The sequence below is a fragment of the Ciona intestinalis genome, unplaced genomic scaffold (assembly GCF_000224145.3).
Source record: "Ciona intestinalis unplaced genomic scaffold, KH HT000076.2, whole genome shotgun sequence".
Taxonomy (NCBI): Eukaryota; Metazoa; Chordata; class Ascidiacea; order Phlebobranchia; family Cionidae; genus Ciona; species Ciona intestinalis.
Genome location: NW_004190398.2, coordinates 168,321 through 187,163, shown reverse-complemented (window position 1 = coordinate 187,163; position 18,843 = coordinate 168,321). Strand labels below are relative to the sequence as shown.

General features: G+C 39.8%; 5 protein-coding genes across 6 annotated transcripts; 2 read left to right on the top strand and 3 right to left on the bottom strand.

The window, feature by feature from the left end:
* Positions 1–74: 74 nt before the first annotated feature.
* On the bottom strand, positions 75–1,965 carry LOC100183894 (actin, cytoplasmic-like). Its single transcript, XM_002128888.4, has 6 exons — positions 1,754–1,965; positions 1,418–1,633; positions 1,076–1,346; positions 876–1,003; positions 445–628; positions 75–388 (listed from the first exon to the last, which is right to left on the bottom strand). The coding sequence occupies exons 1-6, from the start codon at positions 1,874–1,876 to the stop codon at positions 183–185; spliced, it is 1,128 nt and encodes a 375-aa protein (XP_002128924.1). The 5' UTR covers positions 1,877–1,965; the 3' UTR covers positions 75–182.
* Positions 1,966–3,955: 1,990 nt separating this feature from the next.
* LOC100185562 (actin, cytoplasmic-like) lies at positions 3,956–6,291 on the bottom strand. Its single transcript, XM_002128926.4, has 6 exons — positions 5,467–6,291; positions 5,183–5,398; positions 4,851–5,121; positions 4,671–4,798; positions 4,235–4,418; positions 3,956–4,176 (listed from the first exon to the last, which is right to left on the bottom strand). The coding sequence occupies exons 1-6, from the start codon at positions 5,587–5,589 to the stop codon at positions 3,956–3,958; spliced, it is 1,143 nt and encodes a 380-aa protein (XP_002128962.1). The 5' UTR covers positions 5,590–6,291.
* A 164-nt stretch (positions 6,292–6,455) lies between these two features.
* Positions 6,456–7,459, bottom strand: LOC100183198 (histone H3). The gene has a single exon (XM_002128978.5). The coding sequence runs from the start codon at positions 7,414–7,416 to the stop codon at positions 7,006–7,008; it is 411 nt and encodes a 136-aa protein (XP_002129014.1). The 5' UTR covers positions 7,417–7,459; the 3' UTR covers positions 6,456–7,005.
* Positions 7,442–18,761, top strand: LOC100175370 (histone H3). Its single transcript, XM_002128346.5, has 2 exons — positions 7,442–7,460; positions 18,035–18,761. The coding sequence occupies exon 2, from the start codon at positions 18,079–18,081 to the stop codon at positions 18,487–18,489; it is 411 nt and encodes a 136-aa protein (XP_002128382.1). The 5' UTR covers positions 7,442–7,460; positions 18,035–18,078; the 3' UTR covers positions 18,490–18,761.
* On the top strand, positions 14,167–16,492 carry act (protein). Of its 2 annotated transcripts, NM_001032502.1 has the most exon segments (7): positions 14,233–14,620; positions 14,696–14,911; positions 15,031–15,301; positions 15,377–15,504; positions 15,586–15,769; positions 15,840–16,277; positions 16,365–16,380. In NM_001032502.1, coding segments are annotated over 6 exon segments (1,128 nt in total). In that variant the 5' UTR covers positions 14,233–14,497; the 3' UTR covers positions 16,046–16,277; positions 16,365–16,380.
* Positions 18,762–18,843: the final 82 nt, after the last annotated feature.

The window sequence follows — 18,843 nt, the reverse complement described above, 5'->3', positions numbered from 1 at the left end:
ATATCAGAAGCTGTTTCACAATGCCGTATTCAAACCGTAGCTATAATATCGAAAGATTAAAGAACGACGCATAGTTTATTACGAGATCTGTTTATTTAAGTTTTAAATCTATCTTTATTTTAACCATGTAATGCTTTTAGACAGTCTTGATTAATATGTTAAACTTATAACCATATAAAAGCTTAAAAAAATTTGCGGTGGACAATGGATGGGCCGTACTCGTCGTATTCTTGTTTGCTGATCCACATCTGTTGGAAGGTGGAGAGTGAAGCAAGGATGGATCCTCCAGTCCAAGAAGAGTACTTTCTTCCTGGTGGGGCAATGATCTGGACTTCCGTATTGGGTGGCGCAAGAGCCGTGACTTCCTTTTTCATTCTGTCGGCGATCCCTGGAAGAAAAGTGATGTTTTACATTCGGCTGTGTTTATAATTACATCTATATTACCAGGAAACAAGGTGGAACCTCCAGAAAGAACAGTGTTAGCGTACATAGTGTTACGGATGTAAACATCGCACTTCATGATGGAGGTGTAGGTAGTCTCGTGGATACCAGGAGATTCCATACCAATAAAGGAGGGTTGGAAATATGTTTCCGGGCAACGAAATCGCTCATTGCCAATTGTAATAACCTATCAAGACATTTCATATATTAAGCTCTGAACTATACAGTAGGGTTGAAAAAGATGGGACTCTTTTTAACTATATTTTCTCGTCCCATTTAGTAGTAAAAAACGAACAATCATAGAGTTATAAAACTATATCCCCGCGACTTTTATGGACCGTTGTTAACTTATTAAAACATGGTCAGGATATTTGGATATTATGTGCTAAACGTGTCCCATCTTCCCCCACCCTACTATATATTTTTTGGAAAACCTGTCCGTCAGGAAGTTTGTAGCTCTTGTCGAGTGAGCTGCCGCTGGCAACAGTTTGCAATTCTTGATCGTAGTCCAGAGCAACATAGCAAAGTTTTTCCTTGATGTCACGAACGATTTCACGCTCGGCTGTTGTAAATGAAAGCTGGTTAAATGGTTATATAGGATCCCGCGATTTAGTTTGTAGTGAATCTAACTAACCGGTGGTGGTAAAGGAATAACCTCTCTCGGTCAAGATCTTCATCAAGTAATCGGTAAGATCTCGACCGGCTAAGTCAACACGAGTAATTGCGTGGGGAAGGGCGTAACCCTCATTGATTGGGACGGTGTGGGAAACACCATCACCACTGTCGAAAACGATACCGGTGGTACGACCAGAAGCGTACATTGAAAGCACAGCCTGGATAGCGGAGTACATGGCGGGGGTGTTGAAGCTTTCGAACATGATTTTGGCCATTCTTTCTTGGTTAGCCTGTAAAAAAAACATATTTAGGTGAAGTTTGATTCGCTTCGAAACAAATGAGCAGTATTGTGACACTTTACCTTTGGGTTAAGTGGGGCCTGAGTAAGGAGAACAGGGTGCTCATGTGGTGCGACACGGAGTTCGTTGTGGAAAGTGTGATGCCAAATCTTTTCCATGTTTTCCCAGTTGGTAACAATACCGTGCTCAATTGGACGATAGAGAGTGAGGATTCCTCTCTTGCTCTGGGCTTCGTCTCCAACATAGGAATCTTTTTGTCCCATACCGACTAGAACGCCCTTTAAATACATTGTAAAGCGTAAACCCAGATTATCCATATCGAATAAGGCGCTTATCGGGTGATGTGTTTTATAACTCAATCGTATCTTTTTCATTGGGACTTTTTAAAAAGCGCTTACCTGGTGACGGGGTCGTCCTACGACGGATGGGAAGACGGCACGCGGTGCGTTGTCTCCGGCGAAACCGGCCTTGCACATACCAGATCCATTGTCGATTACGAGTGTCTGGGGGTACCCGCTCATTTTTAAGTAGGTTTATTTATATTAACACGTCTTAATCAAAAATCAGTTTTAATACTGAAATACGACCTCTGTTTGCGATGTTAAAATAACAAACATATAAACATCGATGCAAAATCAAACAATAAACACTTTAAAAATATGTGTTAAAAAACTAAACTCTCTTGCCTTAAATAACACCCAAATAAATTGCAGCTTAACTGCATTACATCGTTGTTCTTTTTAGCTGTATTATAAGCTATACGCAACCTTTAAACCAGCAGGCAGTTTGCTGAACCACCAATGCGACCTTTATAGCTCCGGAAGTTTGTGTATAGATTTCAATGAGTGTACAGTTGTCCTATTTTTGAAACAATGTTTAAATTTATGTTTAGTTTTATGGTGACCGAAACACGGGTCTTATTGTTGTTCATGTCCTGGTTCACTTTACAGTTGTAACTCCGATTGTGTATATACAAACTTTATATTTTTACTATAAGTATGTGTCTCTATATTTAAGTATAAGTTCTAGTTTTGACATGTTCGAATAACATGCATAAACCTTGACGTAACAGCAAACCAAATGCACGTCAGTTGTTTAACTCAGTTGTATAACTCACCAGCGTGCTATATAATCTTTATAGAGCAATGCTTTATTTGATAGAGCAATATAGTAGGGTGGGGAAGAACGGAACACATTTAGCACGTAATATTCAAATATCCTAATGATCATGTTTTAAACAGTTAACAACGATCCATGGGAGTCGTGAGGATATACGGTTGTATAATTCTTTGAATGTTCTTTGTTTACCACCAAATGGGATGAGAATATAAAATAAAAAGGTGTCACATCTTCCCCCACCCTACTATGTATTCGTAATTCATATTTCTGCCAAAGTTCGTGAACATATACTGCCATTCCGTTCTGCAAAAACTCGGTGCCTATGCATATCATATGAAGCTCAATATAATTTGATTGCAGAAACATATTCCACACATAAGAGTGTAGACCAGCAGTGTAGACACAAAGCTTAATCAACAAAGTATGATTATGGAGTTTGGTTAACATAGCCGCTTGGTGGTAGCACGGAGTAATTCTAAATCCAAAAGAAAGATTTGCGGAAACTTGTAACTTAAATTATCCTCGCGTGGCCGAAAACAACAGTCGTTATAACACGGATGTTTTGTTTCATAGATAACGAGTTACCACGCATATAGCTTTGTGAATGATGAACTTGTGCCAGATAACGAGTTACCACGCATATAGCTTTGTGAATGATTTTTTCCGTATGGCTGACGATTTAGACAAGCCATTAGTGACTACCGGGTTGGAGCAATTGCTGTTAAGTGTCTTGCCCAAGGACACATACGCCCACAACGGCAGCAACGAGCCTTAAAGTTGCGTTATGTGGTAGATCAGTTCTATATTTGCAATAAATTTGTATCTTTTAAAACTATATTAAACTTTAGAGAGCCCATGGAAGCTTTTTAATATTGCACCCTGCTATAGACATTACATGCGTTTACTTCAGCATTAAAAAGTAATATTTGCGTATCGCGTTTTAAGGGTATACTATTTAAGGGTATAATCAACTTACATCGAACGTGTGATAGTGCGTACTTTAGTTTTTATTCCCCATTGCGTTAAACTAAATATTCTGGCTTTCGGCAGCACTATTAGTTATTGTGCGACGCTTATACACTTAAACCATGAATTAAACGCCTCTCAAACGTTTCTGTGTTTTCTTGCATAATCCTTCCTACTCGTGTAAGTCCTATTGTTGTATTAGTTTTACTATTGTGTTTTATTGAGACGTTCGTTTTAAGTTGAATAAAGCCTATGATCCGTTTAGTTCGTCAAATAAGTTTTCGACAAAACGCATTCATTTCACAGCTTAAAATAATATAAAGGTCTACAGAGTGTAAGTATTCACATAATATCAGTTGTATCAAACACACCATGTTTACGGTGGCATTGCTGTGTCAGGGTAATTCACACGAAGAATTCAATACTGGAGCAAGATCATGAATTTTGAAGACCAAGTGCAAATATTAGATAACGTTTTTATACAACAGCTAATCGATATAATATAGTTTTGAAGGTTACGAATATTGCATTGAGAAGCATTTGCGGTAGACAATAGAAGAGCCAGACTCGTCGTATTCTTGTTTGCTGATCCACATCTGTTGGAAGGTGGAGAGTGAAGCAAGGATGGATCCTCCAATCCAGACAGAGTATTCCCTCTCTGGTGGGGCAATGATCTTAATCTTCATGGTTGGTGGTGCAAGACCAGTAATCTCCTTTTGCATTCTGTCGACGATTGCTGAAAAGAACAGGTTATTTTAAATAAAAATAACGTGTTTTTGTTTCGCGATGGTTACCAGGGAACATAGTGGAACCTCCAGAGAGAACTGTGTTGGCGTACAAGTCCTTACGGATGTCAACATCGCACTTCATAATGGAGTTGTAGGTGGTCTCGTGGATACCAGCATATTCCATACCAAGGAGGGCTGGTTGGAAGAGGGCCTCTGGGCAACGGAATCGCTCATTGCCAATGGTAATAACCTATTAAGACATTTCATATGTTAAGCTCGGAATTATAAAATATAGTTCTGTTGGGTAAGATGGGACACGTTTACTACATAATATCCGAATATCTTGATCGTGTTTTAAACAGTTAACAACGGGCTATGGGAGCCGTGAAGATACGGTTTTATAATTCTTTAAATGTTCTTTGTGTACTACCAAATGAAACAAGCAAATAGAACGAAAGGTGTCCCATCTTCCCCCATCCTACTATATATAATGTTTGTAAACCTGTCCGTCAGGAAGTTCGTAGCTATTTTCGAGTGAGCTGCTGCTGGCAGCGATTTGCATTTCTTTCTCGAAGTCAAGAGCAACATAGCAAAGTTTTTCCTTGATGTCACGAACGATTTCACGCTCGGCTGTTGTAAAGCACTTTCTTTATTTGATTTTCGCCAAACTAATATAACTTACCAGTTGTGGTGAAGTAATAACCTATCTCGGTCAAGATCCCCATTAAATAACCGGTAAGATCTCGTCCGGCCAAATCGAGACGACGGGTGGCGTGGGGAAGGGCGTAACCCTCGTAGATTGGGACGGTGTGGGAAACACCATCACCACTGCCGAACACGATACCGGTGGTACGACCAGAAGCGTACAATGAAAGCTCAGCCTGGATGGCGACGTACATAGCGGAGGTGTTAAAGGTTTCGAACATAATTTGGGTCATCTTTTCACGGTTAATCTGTAACAAAAGTTTAATAACCCCCCCCCCCCCTTTTTATCTACTGTACTGTTAAGCCTACTTTTGGGTTAAGTGGGGCCTCAGTAAAGAAAACTGGGTGCTCTTCTACTGCGACACGGAGTTCGTTGTAGAAAGTGTGATGCCAGATCTTTTCCATGTCGTCCCAGTTGGTTACGATACCGTGCTCAATTGGGTATTTTAAAAAAAGGCTATCTCTTTTGCTCTGGGCTTCGTCTCCGAAGTAAGTGTCTTTGTATCCCTTATCAACTACGACGCCCTGTTATTTTTTTGTAGATTGTTTACGCTCCTATCACAGGAAATATCTTTGCACTATAAAACGGTTACCTGGCGATGGGGTCGTCCTACGATGGTTGGGAAGACGGCACGTGGTGCGTCGTCTCCGGCGAAACCGGCCCTGCACATACCGGATCCATTGTCGACTACGAGTGCAGCAACATCATTGTTCATGCTAACGTTGATACTAGACAATTTGTAATTAAGTTACTTTATAATACTGGTTTAAAAGGAGATTTTTCCTCAATGTGTTCTACGCTAGTTGCCTTTTAATGAAATGTAATGAACTGACGATATACTGACTGTCTGAAACCATTAGCCTTTTAATTCTTACGAATTCTGTTCTGTGAATGCATTAAAACCAAACTTTTAAAATTTTACTTGCTTATAAGATCTTGTTGTCTTGGTTCCTCGTTATAATAAAGTTAAAAAATGTATGATGCATAACTATATAGCAGTTGTGTGTAACGACTCAAATAACCTTGTCGCCATTAGAAATACTCTCTATATAGGTGCCTCAACTTTTTTTTCTAACTGTGCGAGTTTTGTGTTTTTTTTCGAAATTAATATATCCAAAGGGCTTCGATTTTTACTGTTCACACAACCTGTTTAAGTTTGCTGTGCGATTCACATTCAATTCCGCAGTATAGGGTAACAGTAATTATATGCAAATGAGGCATCCTTTTTGTACGAAACCTTAGAAAACATATATTACGCTGCACTGTTCTGCTTGCTTTAAGTTACCTATTCGCAATAAATAACATTTTTCCGATGACATTGTTGAACACCTATTGCGAAACTTGTAACTGGGTATACTAAAGAAAACTCCTATTGTTAAGATTTCATCCACTGTCTCTGGTCATAGTTATGTGACTCTCAATTACACGACTTTGATGCGAAGGACGCGCAGCCAAAAAATAACAAAAGCAACAACAACAATTATAGTTTCGTTTATTTTTTCAAGAGACTTCATTTAAAGGAGACTTTAATTTTAATTTAAACAAAATCAACTGCGACAAGTAGTCTGTAAAAACGCAACGTGTTTGCCACATTTTTTTATTTCGTTGTTGTTAATATTAGAATTGTTGGTGTTATTATTAGAATAATTCTGAGGTGAAAGTAAAAGGTCTTCATCGTTCACGTACCCTGAACCGTTTTGGTGTGCTTTGCTGTGGAGATTCACAACGTGGAAACACTAGCCCAAGTGGAAATTGGCTGTACCAGTTAGATAGCGTGTGCATAAGAGTGGTCGTTTCGTACCAAAGTAACATTTTCATGCTGAGACAGTTGTATCTCTTAGTGTGATCCCTCCCATTGGCGATAACTTACCACATGCTGCATAAATGTCAGTAGTGCAATTATTTCTAAACTTATGGTCCCAAATTTGTTCTCAGTTGAAAGAATAAAATCGCATTTTTGGGATAGCGTGTCAGAATTGACAATGCAGTTATTTTTAAAGTTTCCATGTTAACACTCATTTTTGTTTTATTTTGTTATACTTTTTTGTAAAAATATTTTTAAATCATCTCTTTGTATACAAAATGGGTGGCTCTGAAAAGAGCCGTTTGTGGTTGCTGGTTGAAGGTCAGTTTAAGCTCGCTCTCCACGAATGCGTCGTGCAAGTTGAATATCCTTGGGCATGATGGTGACTCGCTTTGCGTGGATGGCGCAAAGATTCGTGTCTTCAAAAAGACCGACCAAGTAAGCTTCGCTCGCTTCTTGCAACGCCATTACTGCACTGCTCTGGAATCGAAGATCGGTCTTGAAATCTTGGGCGATTTCACGAACAAGACGCTGGAAAGGCAACTTGCGGATCAGCAGCTCAGTCGACTTCTGATATCGACGGATTTCTCGCAGAGCTACTGTACCTGGTCGGTAACGATGAGGCTTCTTGACGCCTCCTGTAGCAGGAGCGCTCTTTCTTGCAGCTTTGGTGGCAAGTTGTTTACGTGGAGCTTTTCCTCCAGTAGACTTTCGAGCAGTTTGCTTGGTACGAGCCATTTCTCAAGGTTGAAGATGAAGATTCAATTCAATGCTAAAAGCACAAGTGATGACTGTTGCAAAACTAACGCAGTTTTTATACCCGCGCTGAGCAAGCTGATTGCCTGCAGACGTTCTTTATTAATCGCCCGTTCGCAGGATTTCCTTTGTTAGCGGCTGACGACTTATTCCAAGCTTTTGTGATAATCGCTCTAGTTCGGCGGATTAGACAAAAACAAAGAACGGATTTAGATCTCCCGAGGTCACAACTCGAGCCTTGATAATCGGTCGGCCAGCCACCATTACACACGACCTACTTTTTTTTATTATCTTTACATGTCCTAACTTGAAACGAGAAAGTCACCCCGAATTACTGTAAACAACGTTAAAACTAATATAATTAGATATTTTATTGCGATATAGACATGGAATTTAAACGTTATTTAAAAAAAAGTATTTTATACAACTTCTATATTTGACACAACATTTACCTTAAAAACTGTAGGTTTCGAACACATTAAACTCAGCAGCGTCACCTATGTGTTGGTTCTTGCAAAACCAATTTCAGCTAGGTGGCGCCTAAATAACGCTAATTTATACTGCTTGGTTGTGTGACGCTTTAAGAAATAGTACCCATGCAAAAACAAGTGCTTCTTTGACCCCCCTGGCTATACTATTTTATATATAGTAGGGTAGGAGAGGACGGGACACCGTTAGCACATAATATTCAAAGATCTTAATCGTGTTTTAAACAATTAACAACGGTCTATGGGAGTCGTGAGGATACGGTTTTATAAATCTTTGAAAGGACTACCAAATGGGACGAGAAAATATAATGAAAAGCTGTCCCCTCTTCCCCTACCCTACTATTTTTGTTGGTTTTGCAAATTATTTGGTAATTATGAATTACCAAATAATTTATTTACCCAGTCTTGTGTGACCATTAGCAGCCGGATAATGCGTATATTGTCTAACATGGTGCGACTCTAAAACAACAAAGTCAAAGTATAACTTCATTAACCAGCTGGAATTTTTTAGCATAAAACCTCCTCTTAGTCATAAAGTAATTTACGAACAGAATAATTTTAAACCATAGTCAAATCTTATGGGAATTTTAAATCGCCTTTAAAGGCTGTGTCACTTCCATTAGATCCACGTTAAACAGGATCAGCAATACGCTGATTTACAAAGCCGTATCCTTTAGTCGAGTGACGATAAGGCGAATTCAAGCGATATTTCTGTATGGATTTTCCTTTTTTTTGCTGCTGCGTAATGATTTGCATTCTTAAACCATAATATGGTCACCATATCTAAAGCTATGCGACTAAGTTTTGGTCTCGAAACTAGTAGGTTGGGGGAAGATGGGACACCTTTTCATTCTATTTTCTCGCCCAATTTGGTAGTAAACAAGGAAAATGCTAAGAATTATGAAAGCGTATTCTCACGACTCCCCTATAGACCGTTGTTAATTGTTTAAAACACGACCAGGACATTTAGATATTATGTGCTAAAGGTGTCCCATCTTCCCCCACCCTACTGTATATAGATTTCTCTTATGATTTAAGTTATACTTAATCTATGTTATTAAACATATGGACGAAAATAACTATACCGAACAGTCATTTGCAAAGTTGTATACGTGTAGGTGATAAGCAGACATGAGGTGTAAAATCATTATACGCTTTTTCTCGCCCAAATATGATATAGTACTGCTGGGTAAGATGGGACACTTTTAGCACATAATATCCAAATATCCTGATCGTGTTTTAACAATTAACAACGGTCTATGGAATTTGTGAGGATACGATTTTATAAATCTTTGAATGTTCTTTGTTTATTACTAATAATGGACGAGAAAATAGAATGAAAATGTGTCCTATTATCCCCCGCCCTATACTGCAAATATTAATACACGTACATAAAGCACAACAAGAACAACTGCAATGGCATATATAAGCCCCAGCAATAACAAGTGTTGACGATGAGAAAGATATCGTAAAACGTATCTGCTTTAAGAAAATCACTTTTTTTGCTATATGTGTTCATGCGTGTAGGAGAAAGTTACTTTGCAAGCTATTTCGAAGTAAAACTGAACGCGGATATTGGGTTTCAAGCATCGAGATTTAAAAATCTTTGTGGGGTTTAGGGAATTTTCTCAATAGCGGATACGTTTTATGATATATAGTAGGGTGGGGGGAGATGAGACATATTTCCTTTTGCCTTGTCCTAAATTAGTAAAAAAAACTTTAAAGAATTAAAAAAACGTATTCTCGCGACTCCCATTGACGGCTGTTAATTGTTTAAAACACAATCAAAATATTTGGATATTCTATGCTCAGATGTCCCGTATTTTCACACCCTAGTATATATAAACAATCCTGTTTGACGAGCAAAAGGACTGCCAAAATGCAGTTGTATAAGTTCAATATTATTGTGATAACTCTGGGCAACCGAATACGTCCTTTTCTGCTGCTCAATGCTAGCATCGATCTGCCATAACATGCTCTGCATTTATGACATGACACGCAAAATATCGATAAGCTAGTAGGTCGTAATTTAGTCGTACATGCGCGAAATTGCCCTCACTTTGCACCCGAGCCGTAATTACAAAATCGCCCTCAATTGCAAAAGTCGTCGCACTTAATTGACCTTCTTTAAATTACTGATTCTCGGTCAAACCCGATCGCCGATGAGACAGCATTAACAAAGCATATGTTATAAAGCAAGCTTACCGCCCGGGGCCAGTGTATGGTTTAATCAATCTGGTTAAATGCCAAGATTATACTATGAGGGAATCATCAAAAATAGAATCATTTCGACTTATCTGCTTTCAAAACACAAAACACTGATCGAGGAAAACAAGAACCGCTTTTGTGACTGATTATAACACTTTGTTTGTGAGTTAGGTCTTAACAACACATTACCAAACGAGATGTTTATTTCTCGCGTTCTTGATATTTTGACGCTGTTTTAGTGCTGTATAATTAGGATGTAGTACATTTGAGTGTGCGTGCTATTAGAATGCATCCTGCATGTCACTTCGGGCGTAAACTTTTCGGCGAATTAGAACAGGGAACAAACAAAGCACTGTGCGGCTGTAGGGAGTCTTTTCTGTGGCCGACAATAGGCCATTCAATTATTCATTCTGCCACCACCGCTAAACAGCCTGCTCCGCTTACAACTTTCATGCGGTGATTGGGCTCATTAGTTAAGTGGTGCCACGTAGGGATTACCCCAGATTACGTACCGGTGCAAAATGACGCCGCCCATTGTAATCACTGCACGTAGCTGTCAGCTGGCGGCTAGCTACACACCAGAGGTAAACAATGTATTTATGCTGCTTTTGTTTATTCGACCGTACTCGACCAGGAAGTAAAACCGCAGCTCTATGTCCAAATATGGTAGCGTTATAGCGCTTGTATAAATTATTGAATTGTCCGAACCAGCCATGTGGTGAATTTAAAAACTCAAAATTTTATTTACAGCAGCTATCGTTTGGTTACTGTTTAAAAACAGTTTTAAAATAAATTAACAAAAACAAGCTCGAATTTATGATTACCCGCACTGCAGTGTGGCATGTACATTGTCAAGAGGAAACGCCCTTTGACAGAAAACGCTACTAAGCGCTCGGTTTCTGATATTAAGCACGAATGCGGTTTTTATATATACATCAAACATGTCTCAGTCGAATATTGTACACATTCTACTATAAATAGATATCGTGATCATATACGCTTGCACAACAAATTAGTAAAACTATTTTTAGTCTAATTTGAATTTAGATTTCTATATGTGACATTACTCTATTTTCTATTATCTATTACTTCCGCTTTCGAATGTATTAGAAACATTCACTATGCTGCAGGGTTTGAAATTTCTATGCAAAGCTTTTTACAGTTTCTTGCTTAGTTACAACATTAAGCAAAGTTTTAATATGAAAGTAATAACTTCAAGTTCCAATGACCAAAACGTATTTCTATGCATATCATGTTGCATTTGTTTGCTTGGTTATAATTGTAAGCAAAGCTTTAATATGAAAGTAGTTACACTAAGTTTCAACGAACAAAATGTTAACACCCATCTGAAACGAAAGCCTCGTGCTGGCAATAAAACGGTGTTGCCTTTTAAGGCATACGTGCAGGAATCGTTAATCTGTCCGTGTAATTTATAGGAGTCAATATATCATGAGGATTCAGCATGTAGAATCTATCACGAGCCCGTATACTGCAGCAATGCCTAATACGCCGGCCATCGTATTGTGTTTACCATCAGCCAGCCGGTTCGAATAGTAAGACCTGGAACGCCTAAAAAGGAAAAACGGCCTTAGAACGTTCAGAAAATCGACCTGCAACTTTGTACCGTACTGTTACACACGCAGGGCAAGGGTCAGCATCTATTCCGTCGCTTTTGTGTCATAACTGGACACAGAGTGCGCGTAATTTAAACCGGGGTCTGAATCAACAATCATGATTCGGCCCGCGTGAAATTCTCATTCTAAAATGATCTCACGTCTAATCCAAATATGGTCAGCCCGCGGACATTTGTCGAAGGCGGCTCTCTCGTCGCCCATTGTCTCGGTTAAAGATTAACAGAATACCGCGCATGGTTTCTCTTTATTGGCGTTCCATTGCGCGATTCAATTGTGATCGTCGCTTATCAAACAATGAGTCGATTACGATTCCGTATTAGGGCATGATTAAACTTTGTCATACCCCTCTTGTTTACAAGAGGTCATCACCCAGTGGGGTTCAGGAAGAAACATGTTAACTTTATTGATTTAGTGAAACGAAACACTGCTAACTCTTTTAGCCCTACGCAAATCGCTGTGTTGGGCAATGCCCGTGACGCAGTGCCGGCGAGGCAGCGAAGCGACCTACGTTTATGACGTCATAATCTTCCAATGAGAAGCCTGCTTTTGGGCGAGGCGATTGGTGGACTGTTTAAATTGTAAGATGACGCCGACTCCTTCCTTTTATGGATGAAGCCCTGTAAACCTAATGTTTCTATTTCGCTTTATGGCCTTACGGAATCGCTTAAATAGCGTGGCAGTCGTCGTCGGATCAGCACATTCTACCTAATGCGAGCTTACTGATTGTGACCAGGACAGTAGGTCTTACGTGGAGAAGTCAGATTAAATATAGGCCAAGTACACGTGGTTTGGTGGCAAGCAAGTATTTAGAAATAAGGGAAGAGATTAACATTTAAGTTTTGCGCTGTGTTCCAAATTCGCCACGTCTGGATAAAATGTCGCGCAGAGCAGAAGTCCGCGTCTAAAAATTCAAATCCGTTTCGATTCCTATTTTTCTCTGATGGTCGCTGTTGTGTACACCGAAAGGTACTTCCGCTCCTACGCGTTTATTTCTTGTGCGAGTTTCCGGCAAACCAGGACGGGCTGAGAAGCCTTGTCATAGCCATTGGTGTAATAAGAGGACCATAGCATCACCAGCGTACTTATTGACAAGGAAGGAAATTGCGTCGTGACTAAGCTGCATGGCGCTGTCGCGTATTGTTGATTAAATCTTTGGTGACGTAGCACTTTGTCGATACGCGTCGTGGTGCAGTGTTTCCAAATAAAAAATAAATAACGCGTTTTATGGTCTATATTTTAAAGAATCAAGCAAAAACGAAATTGTTTAATTTTTTTGATTTGGCAGCACCTATAAAAATTTAACCGGCACCACTGCTGATTCCACATATTTCTGAAGCAAGTGACGTAACTTAACGGATGCAGTAAGCAGTTACCGCTGTGTTGTTTGTTTGCTGCTACGCTTCGTGTAACTTACCTATTACGTCATTCGTGGCATCCATTTGCCCACTAAAATGTTTTTGAATCATGGTTTTGTTGTTTTGTTGCGATACCATTATTAATCGATAGCAAAAGCAAACAGTAACATGTCGTTATGACTGACTGCCGTTACGTGTAGTGTTTTGCGACCTTTCCCATTCCAAACACGTACTATTAAAAACACATGCAACGATTTCAGCACGAAACCTGGCAACAATACTTGCAAAGTTTAACCGAAATAGATCTTATAGATAGGTGCGATGCTATTCTATTTGCCCAAAAGCAACAATAGTCTAGGCGGAAATCCTAAAAAGCGTTTTAAATCGTCAACGACACCGTCCAGACGACCAAGTGGGAATTAAACAGTGTTTGACGCACCGCTTTAAGTGCCAAGAAAACGTTTCGCACGCTGGTGCCTAGAGAACTTAAGTTGCCTCCCATGATTAAGGTATTGATTGATACGGCGTTTAATGCTTCCCTAATTGTAAATCGTTGTGGCACAAAATCGGTGCACCTTTATTTCGTTTTACCGTATAATTACATATGTCTGTCGGACTCATTACCCCGGGGATGGCTTTAAAACAATTTAAACTAAATGAAACAGGGTGTCGCAATAACAGCTTGAAGCGCTTGCCTCGTGTTTAAAATTTAATGCTGATCGCGTTTTGAACACACCCGGTTCTGTGTGACTGAAACGCCGTTGTGAGTTCGACCAATCACAGCCTCCCAAACCGACGCTACAAACCGGCCTCGCAAAAGCGAACCATATATGGTCATGACGCGGCATCGCGGGACTACGTCACAGCCCGGGAGCCGCCGTCTGTCCTTATTTGGTGACTCGCAGCGATTGAATAGGTGGGGAATAAAGGCGGAAGCGAGACAGGCGAGGAAATAGAGCAAACAGAGAGCCAGTAAGTTCGTGGTACCTGCCTATATGTTCAGCAGTTGAGTTGAGCACAGTCCACAGACGGACGTGCATCAAGCAAGCAGTTCAGCTTATCTTGTTTTACAATCTATGGGCGAAATTAGTAAAGAATCACCAGCAAAGCATTAAATGTTCAGCTGTTTTCAATTTAGTAATGTAAACATTACTATGCGGTTAAAGAGAGACGCAAAACTTAGGCATTTTTAATGCAAGCGGTCTTTTAGAAAGGTCGACACGGAAACTAGGCGTTGTCTGGAGTGGTAGTGCATATGCCCTTACGTATCTGACAGCAAAGCTAAATGCTAAACATTCTCTCGTTTTTAAAGGTACAATAAAAGCATTCAGCTTCATTTAAATTTTTGAATTTTAATCTACACAAACAATAAATCAACATGGATGATGATGTTGCCGCACTCGTAGTCGACAATGGATCCGGTATGTGCAAGGCCGGTTTCGCCGGAGACGACGCACCACGTGCCGTTTTCCCATCCATCGTAGGACGACCCCGTCACCAGGTAAGAATCGTTGCGTTTAACCGATAGTGGATACGCGCTCTCGCAGTATGTCAACGTTAATTTTCTGTTTAACAGGGCGTCATGGTTGGTATGGGACAAAAAGACAGCTACGTCGGAGACGAAGCCCAGAGCAAGAGAGGTATCCTTACTCTGAAATACCCAATTGAGCACGGTATCGTCACCAACTGGGACGACATGGAAAAAATCTGGCATCACACTTTCTACAACGAACTCCGTGTCGCACCAGAAGAGCACCCAGTTCTCCTTACTGAGGCCCCACTTAACCCAAAAGTAAGTACCTATTTAGCATACGAAGAGAATACGCATTGGTTGTTGAAGTTCGGTAAACTAATATTTTGTTACTAATAAAGTTATAATTTGTTACTAATGAAGTTATATTTTGTTAACAGGCTAACCGTGAAAAGATGACCCAAATCATGTTCGAAACCTTCAACACCCCCGCCATGTACGTCGCCATCCAGGCTGTGCTTTCATTGTACGCTTCTGGTCGTACCACCGGTATTGTGTTCGACAGTGGTGATGGTGTTTCCCACACCGTCCCAATCTACGAGGGTTACGCCCTTCCCCACGCCATCCTTCGTCTCGATTTGGCTGGACGAGATCTTACCGATTACTTGATGAAGATCTTGACCGAGAGAGGTTATTCCTTCACCACCACTGGTAAGTCAGATTAGCTTTAACTTTTTAATACTAAAACATATGAGCAGAATTTAAACGATTATCTTCACTCAACAGCCGAGCGTGAAATCGTTCGTGACATCAAGGAAAAACTTTGCTATGTTGCTCTTGACTTCGAGCAAGAAATGCAAACCGCCGCCAGCAGCAGCTCACTCGAGAAGAGCTACGAACTTCCTGACGGACAGGTGCGTTGCATATTCTAATGACTTATACAGTAATGCAAAATTATGAAGCTTCCATTTTTAACATGCAAATTAATCGTTCAGGTTATCACCGTCGGAAACGAGCGATTCCGTTGCCCAGAGGCCCTCTTCCAACCATCCTTCCTTGGTATGGAATCTGCTGGTATCCACGAGACCACCTACAACTCCATCATGAAGTGCGATGTTGACATCCGTAAGGACTTGTACGCCAACACCGTTCTCTCTGGAGGTTCCACTATGTTCCCTGGTAAGCATCGGGAGTTTTTTGCCGGCGTAAATCGTTCGTGAATTTGGTCTAACGTTATGTTTTTCTTCAGGAATCGCCGACAGAATGCAAAAGGAAATCACTGCTCTTGCACCACCAACCATGAAGATTAAGATCATTGCCCCACCAGAGAGGAAATACTCCGTCTGGATTGGAGGATCCATCCTTGCTTCACTCTCCACCTTCCAACAGATGTGGATCAGCAAACAAGAATACGACGAGTCCGGCCCATCCATTGTCCACCGCAAATGCTTCTAAATGCAATAATCATAACCTTAGCCGAACTTTTAAAACTATTATATCGATTTGTTGTTGTGTAAAAACGTTTACATATATTTGGGTTTATTTTTGTTCGAAGTACGTTGCGCCGGGCCAATCGAGGCTGCGTGTTACTTAACATCATACATTCCTAAACCGGCTTCAGCTGCTAAGTAACTGCACTGTGCACAATGCAGTGCTTATCATTCCAATTCAATAAAGGACCAATACATCGGACATATTGTTTATAACCGCGTACCTTGTTCTTTTGTTGTAATCAACACTGTTCGAATAATTTACGAAGTAACAATAAAAATACTCGGAATACCCACACCAAAATTTGCATGGTCTGTCTCCATACAGTACTTATTGTAACATATATCGACTACATGGTGACTTAACAATGTTAAAGCGCAGTGTTGGAAAAATACAATTCCATTTCCGATATTTACGAATCTATGTAAAGACTATTTATAGGCTTCAGAAAAAATAGAGAATTTAAGTCATTTGTGGTGTAGACACCCAAAGCAAGGTTAACACGGTACAAATGAATTAACAGACAGAAAAAGTAAACCGCGGAATTTGAGGTATTTTCGTGGTATATATGATTCATTCGGTAAACTCGGTGGAAGAGTTAACGCCGAAATTGTCTTTTAAAGAGCTCTTTACCTCTGCCAAGCGGTAAGGCGCATGAATTATTACGTGTGCGTTTAAAGCTCTACGCTAAAAAAACACACAGTATACTCTCGAGTTTAGAACGAAATTTATCTAATGTTAGTACGCAAACCATTAGCTATTGATGTTACTGACAAGAATCAACGTGAAATAATTTGACGTCCGGTTTCTATTAAACTATAGTAGAGTGGGGGAAGATGGAAAACCTTTTCAATCTATTTTCTCGTCCGTTTGGTGGTAAACAAATAACATTTAAAGAATTATGAAATAACCGTATCCGCACGACTGTCATAGACCGCTGTTAATTGTTTAAAACACGATCAGGATATTTGGACATTATATGCTAAAGGTGTCCCATCTTTCCCAACCCTTTTAAAACGAACCGAGTCAAGCAAAAATACCAGTTTTTTAATTACATTCATTTATTCATCATCGTTACATTTTTCGAGGTTTCGCATTCGGCGTTTACTAATTTTCATATGCTCATTATCAGCCATTTGTTATATAGTAGAGTGGGGTAAGATGGGATGCTTAAATCTTCTATTTTTTCTTCCCGTGTTACAGCCAAAAGTTGTGGCATCAATACAAAATTTATTAATAGTTGTTAAATATAATATAGTAGGTCGGGGAAAGATGAAACACATTTTCATTCTGTTTTCTCGTACCAATTGGTAGTAAACAAAGAACATTCAAAGAATTATAAAACCACATCTTTACAACTTCTATATACTGTTGTTAATTGTTTAAAACACGATCAGGGTATTTGGATAATAAGTTCTAAGATGTTCCATCTTCACCTACAGTACTATATACTAAAAAATATTTGTTCGATTTAATTTATCTCCTTGAAGTAGTTGTGTCAATTTACAAAGGCATGATGGTCTGAATATTAAAATATTCTGGAATAGGTGCTTAAATATGTAATACTCTACTCTTGTCCCATACTATAACTCAACTTCTAAATATCATATCATCAGTAGGCCTTTGATTTAAACGGTTATAGTTTAGAACTTTAAATCGTATTTTTTAGACTGAATCAGAGATTAGAATAAAATTGGGTCAACAAATTGTGACTGGTAGACCGATTATCAAGGCTCGAGTTGTATCCTCGGGAGATCTAATCCGTTCTTTGTTTTTGTCTAATCCGCCAATTTGGTGCGAATACCACAGAAGCTTGCAATAAGGCGCTAGCCGCGGGTAAAGGAAGTACTGCGAACGGATAATCAACAAAAGGCGTCTGTAATTAATGTGCGCACAGCACCGGTATAAAAACTTCGACAGCCTTTCACAATCATCATTCGTGACTTTAGCATTGAATTGAAACATCCGTATCTTTATTTCACCTTCAACCTTGAGAAATGGCTCGTACCAAGCAAACTGCTCGAAAGTCTACTGGAGGAAAAGCTCCACGCAAACAGCTTGCCACCAAAGCTGCAAGAAAGAGCGCTCCTGCTACAGGAGGCGTTAAGAAGCCTCATCGTTACCGACCTGGTACAGTAGCTCTGCGAGAAATCCGTCGATACCAGAAGTCGACTGAACTGCTGATCCGCAAGTTGCCTTTCCAACGTCTTGTTCGTGAAATCGCCCAAGATTTCAAGACCGATCTTCGATTCCAGAGCAGTGCAGTGATGGCGCTACAAGAAGCGAGCGAAGCTTACTTGGTCGGTCTTTTTGAAGACACGAATCTTTGCGCCATCCACGCAAAGCGAGTCACCATCATGCCCAAGGATATTCAACTTGCACGGCGCATTCGTGGAGAGCGAGCTTAAACTGACCTTCGACCAGCAACCCAAAACGGCTCTTTTCAGAGCCACCTATTTATACAAAGAGATGAAGTACCTACTAAAAAATAAACCTAAAATACGCGTCGCTACTTAATTTATTTTTTTTACTATAGTTAATATAAACATGTAAGTAAACCGACTCCTATTTTTACCACATACATCAACATAGTTTTTCTATATCAAAGAAATCATCCACATATACCACACATGCATAAAGTTAGGTTTTATCAAATAAACCATGTTCTGGCTTGCTTTTACGATGTTGAAATTACGATTTTTCGTAGTAGTGCTCTCTTGTAGAATTTAGGTAGGCGCGGAAAATTGCGGAAAACGGAACAG

Coding starts and splice junctions, on each gene's coding strand:
- LOC100183894 (XM_002128888.4), bottom strand. CDS start 1,876: ATGAGCGGGTACCCCCAGACACTCGTAATCGACAATGGATCTGGTATG. Junction 1,634..1,753: donor TAGGACGACCCCGTCACCAG/GTAAGCGCTTTT, acceptor ATGTATTTAAAG/GGCGTTCTAGTCGGTATGGG. Junction 1,347..1,417: donor AGGCCCCACTTAACCCAAAG/GTAAAGTGTCAC, acceptor TTTTTTTTACAG/GCTAACCAAGAAAGAATGGC.
- LOC100185562 (XM_002128926.4), bottom strand. CDS start 5,589: ATGAACAATGATGTTGCTGCACTCGTAGTCGACAATGGATCCGGTATG. Junction 5,399..5,466: donor TAGGACGACCCCATCGCCAG/GTAACCGTTTTA, acceptor AAAAAATAACAG/GGCGTCGTAGTTGATAAGGG. Junction 4,177..4,234: donor AGGTTCCACTATGTTCCCTG/GTAACCATCGCG, acceptor TGTTCTTTTCAG/CAATCGTCGACAGAATGCAA.
- LOC100183198 (XM_002128978.5), bottom strand. CDS start 7,416: ATGGCTCGTACCAAGCAAACTGCTCGAAAGTCTACTGGAGGAAAAGCT.
- act (XM_009863031.2), top strand. CDS start 14,498: ATGGATGATGATGTTGCCGCACTCGTAGTCGACAATGGATCCGGTATG. Junction 14,912..15,030: donor AGGCCCCACTTAACCCAAAA/GTAAGTACCTAT, acceptor TTTTGTTAACAG/GCTAACCGTGAAAAGATGAC. Junction 15,302..15,376: donor TTATTCCTTCACCACCACTG/GTAAGTCAGATT, acceptor TTCACTCAACAG/CCGAGCGTGAAATCGTTCGT.
- LOC100175370 (XM_002128346.5), top strand. CDS start 18,079: ATGGCTCGTACCAAGCAAACTGCTCGAAAGTCTACTGGAGGAAAAGCT.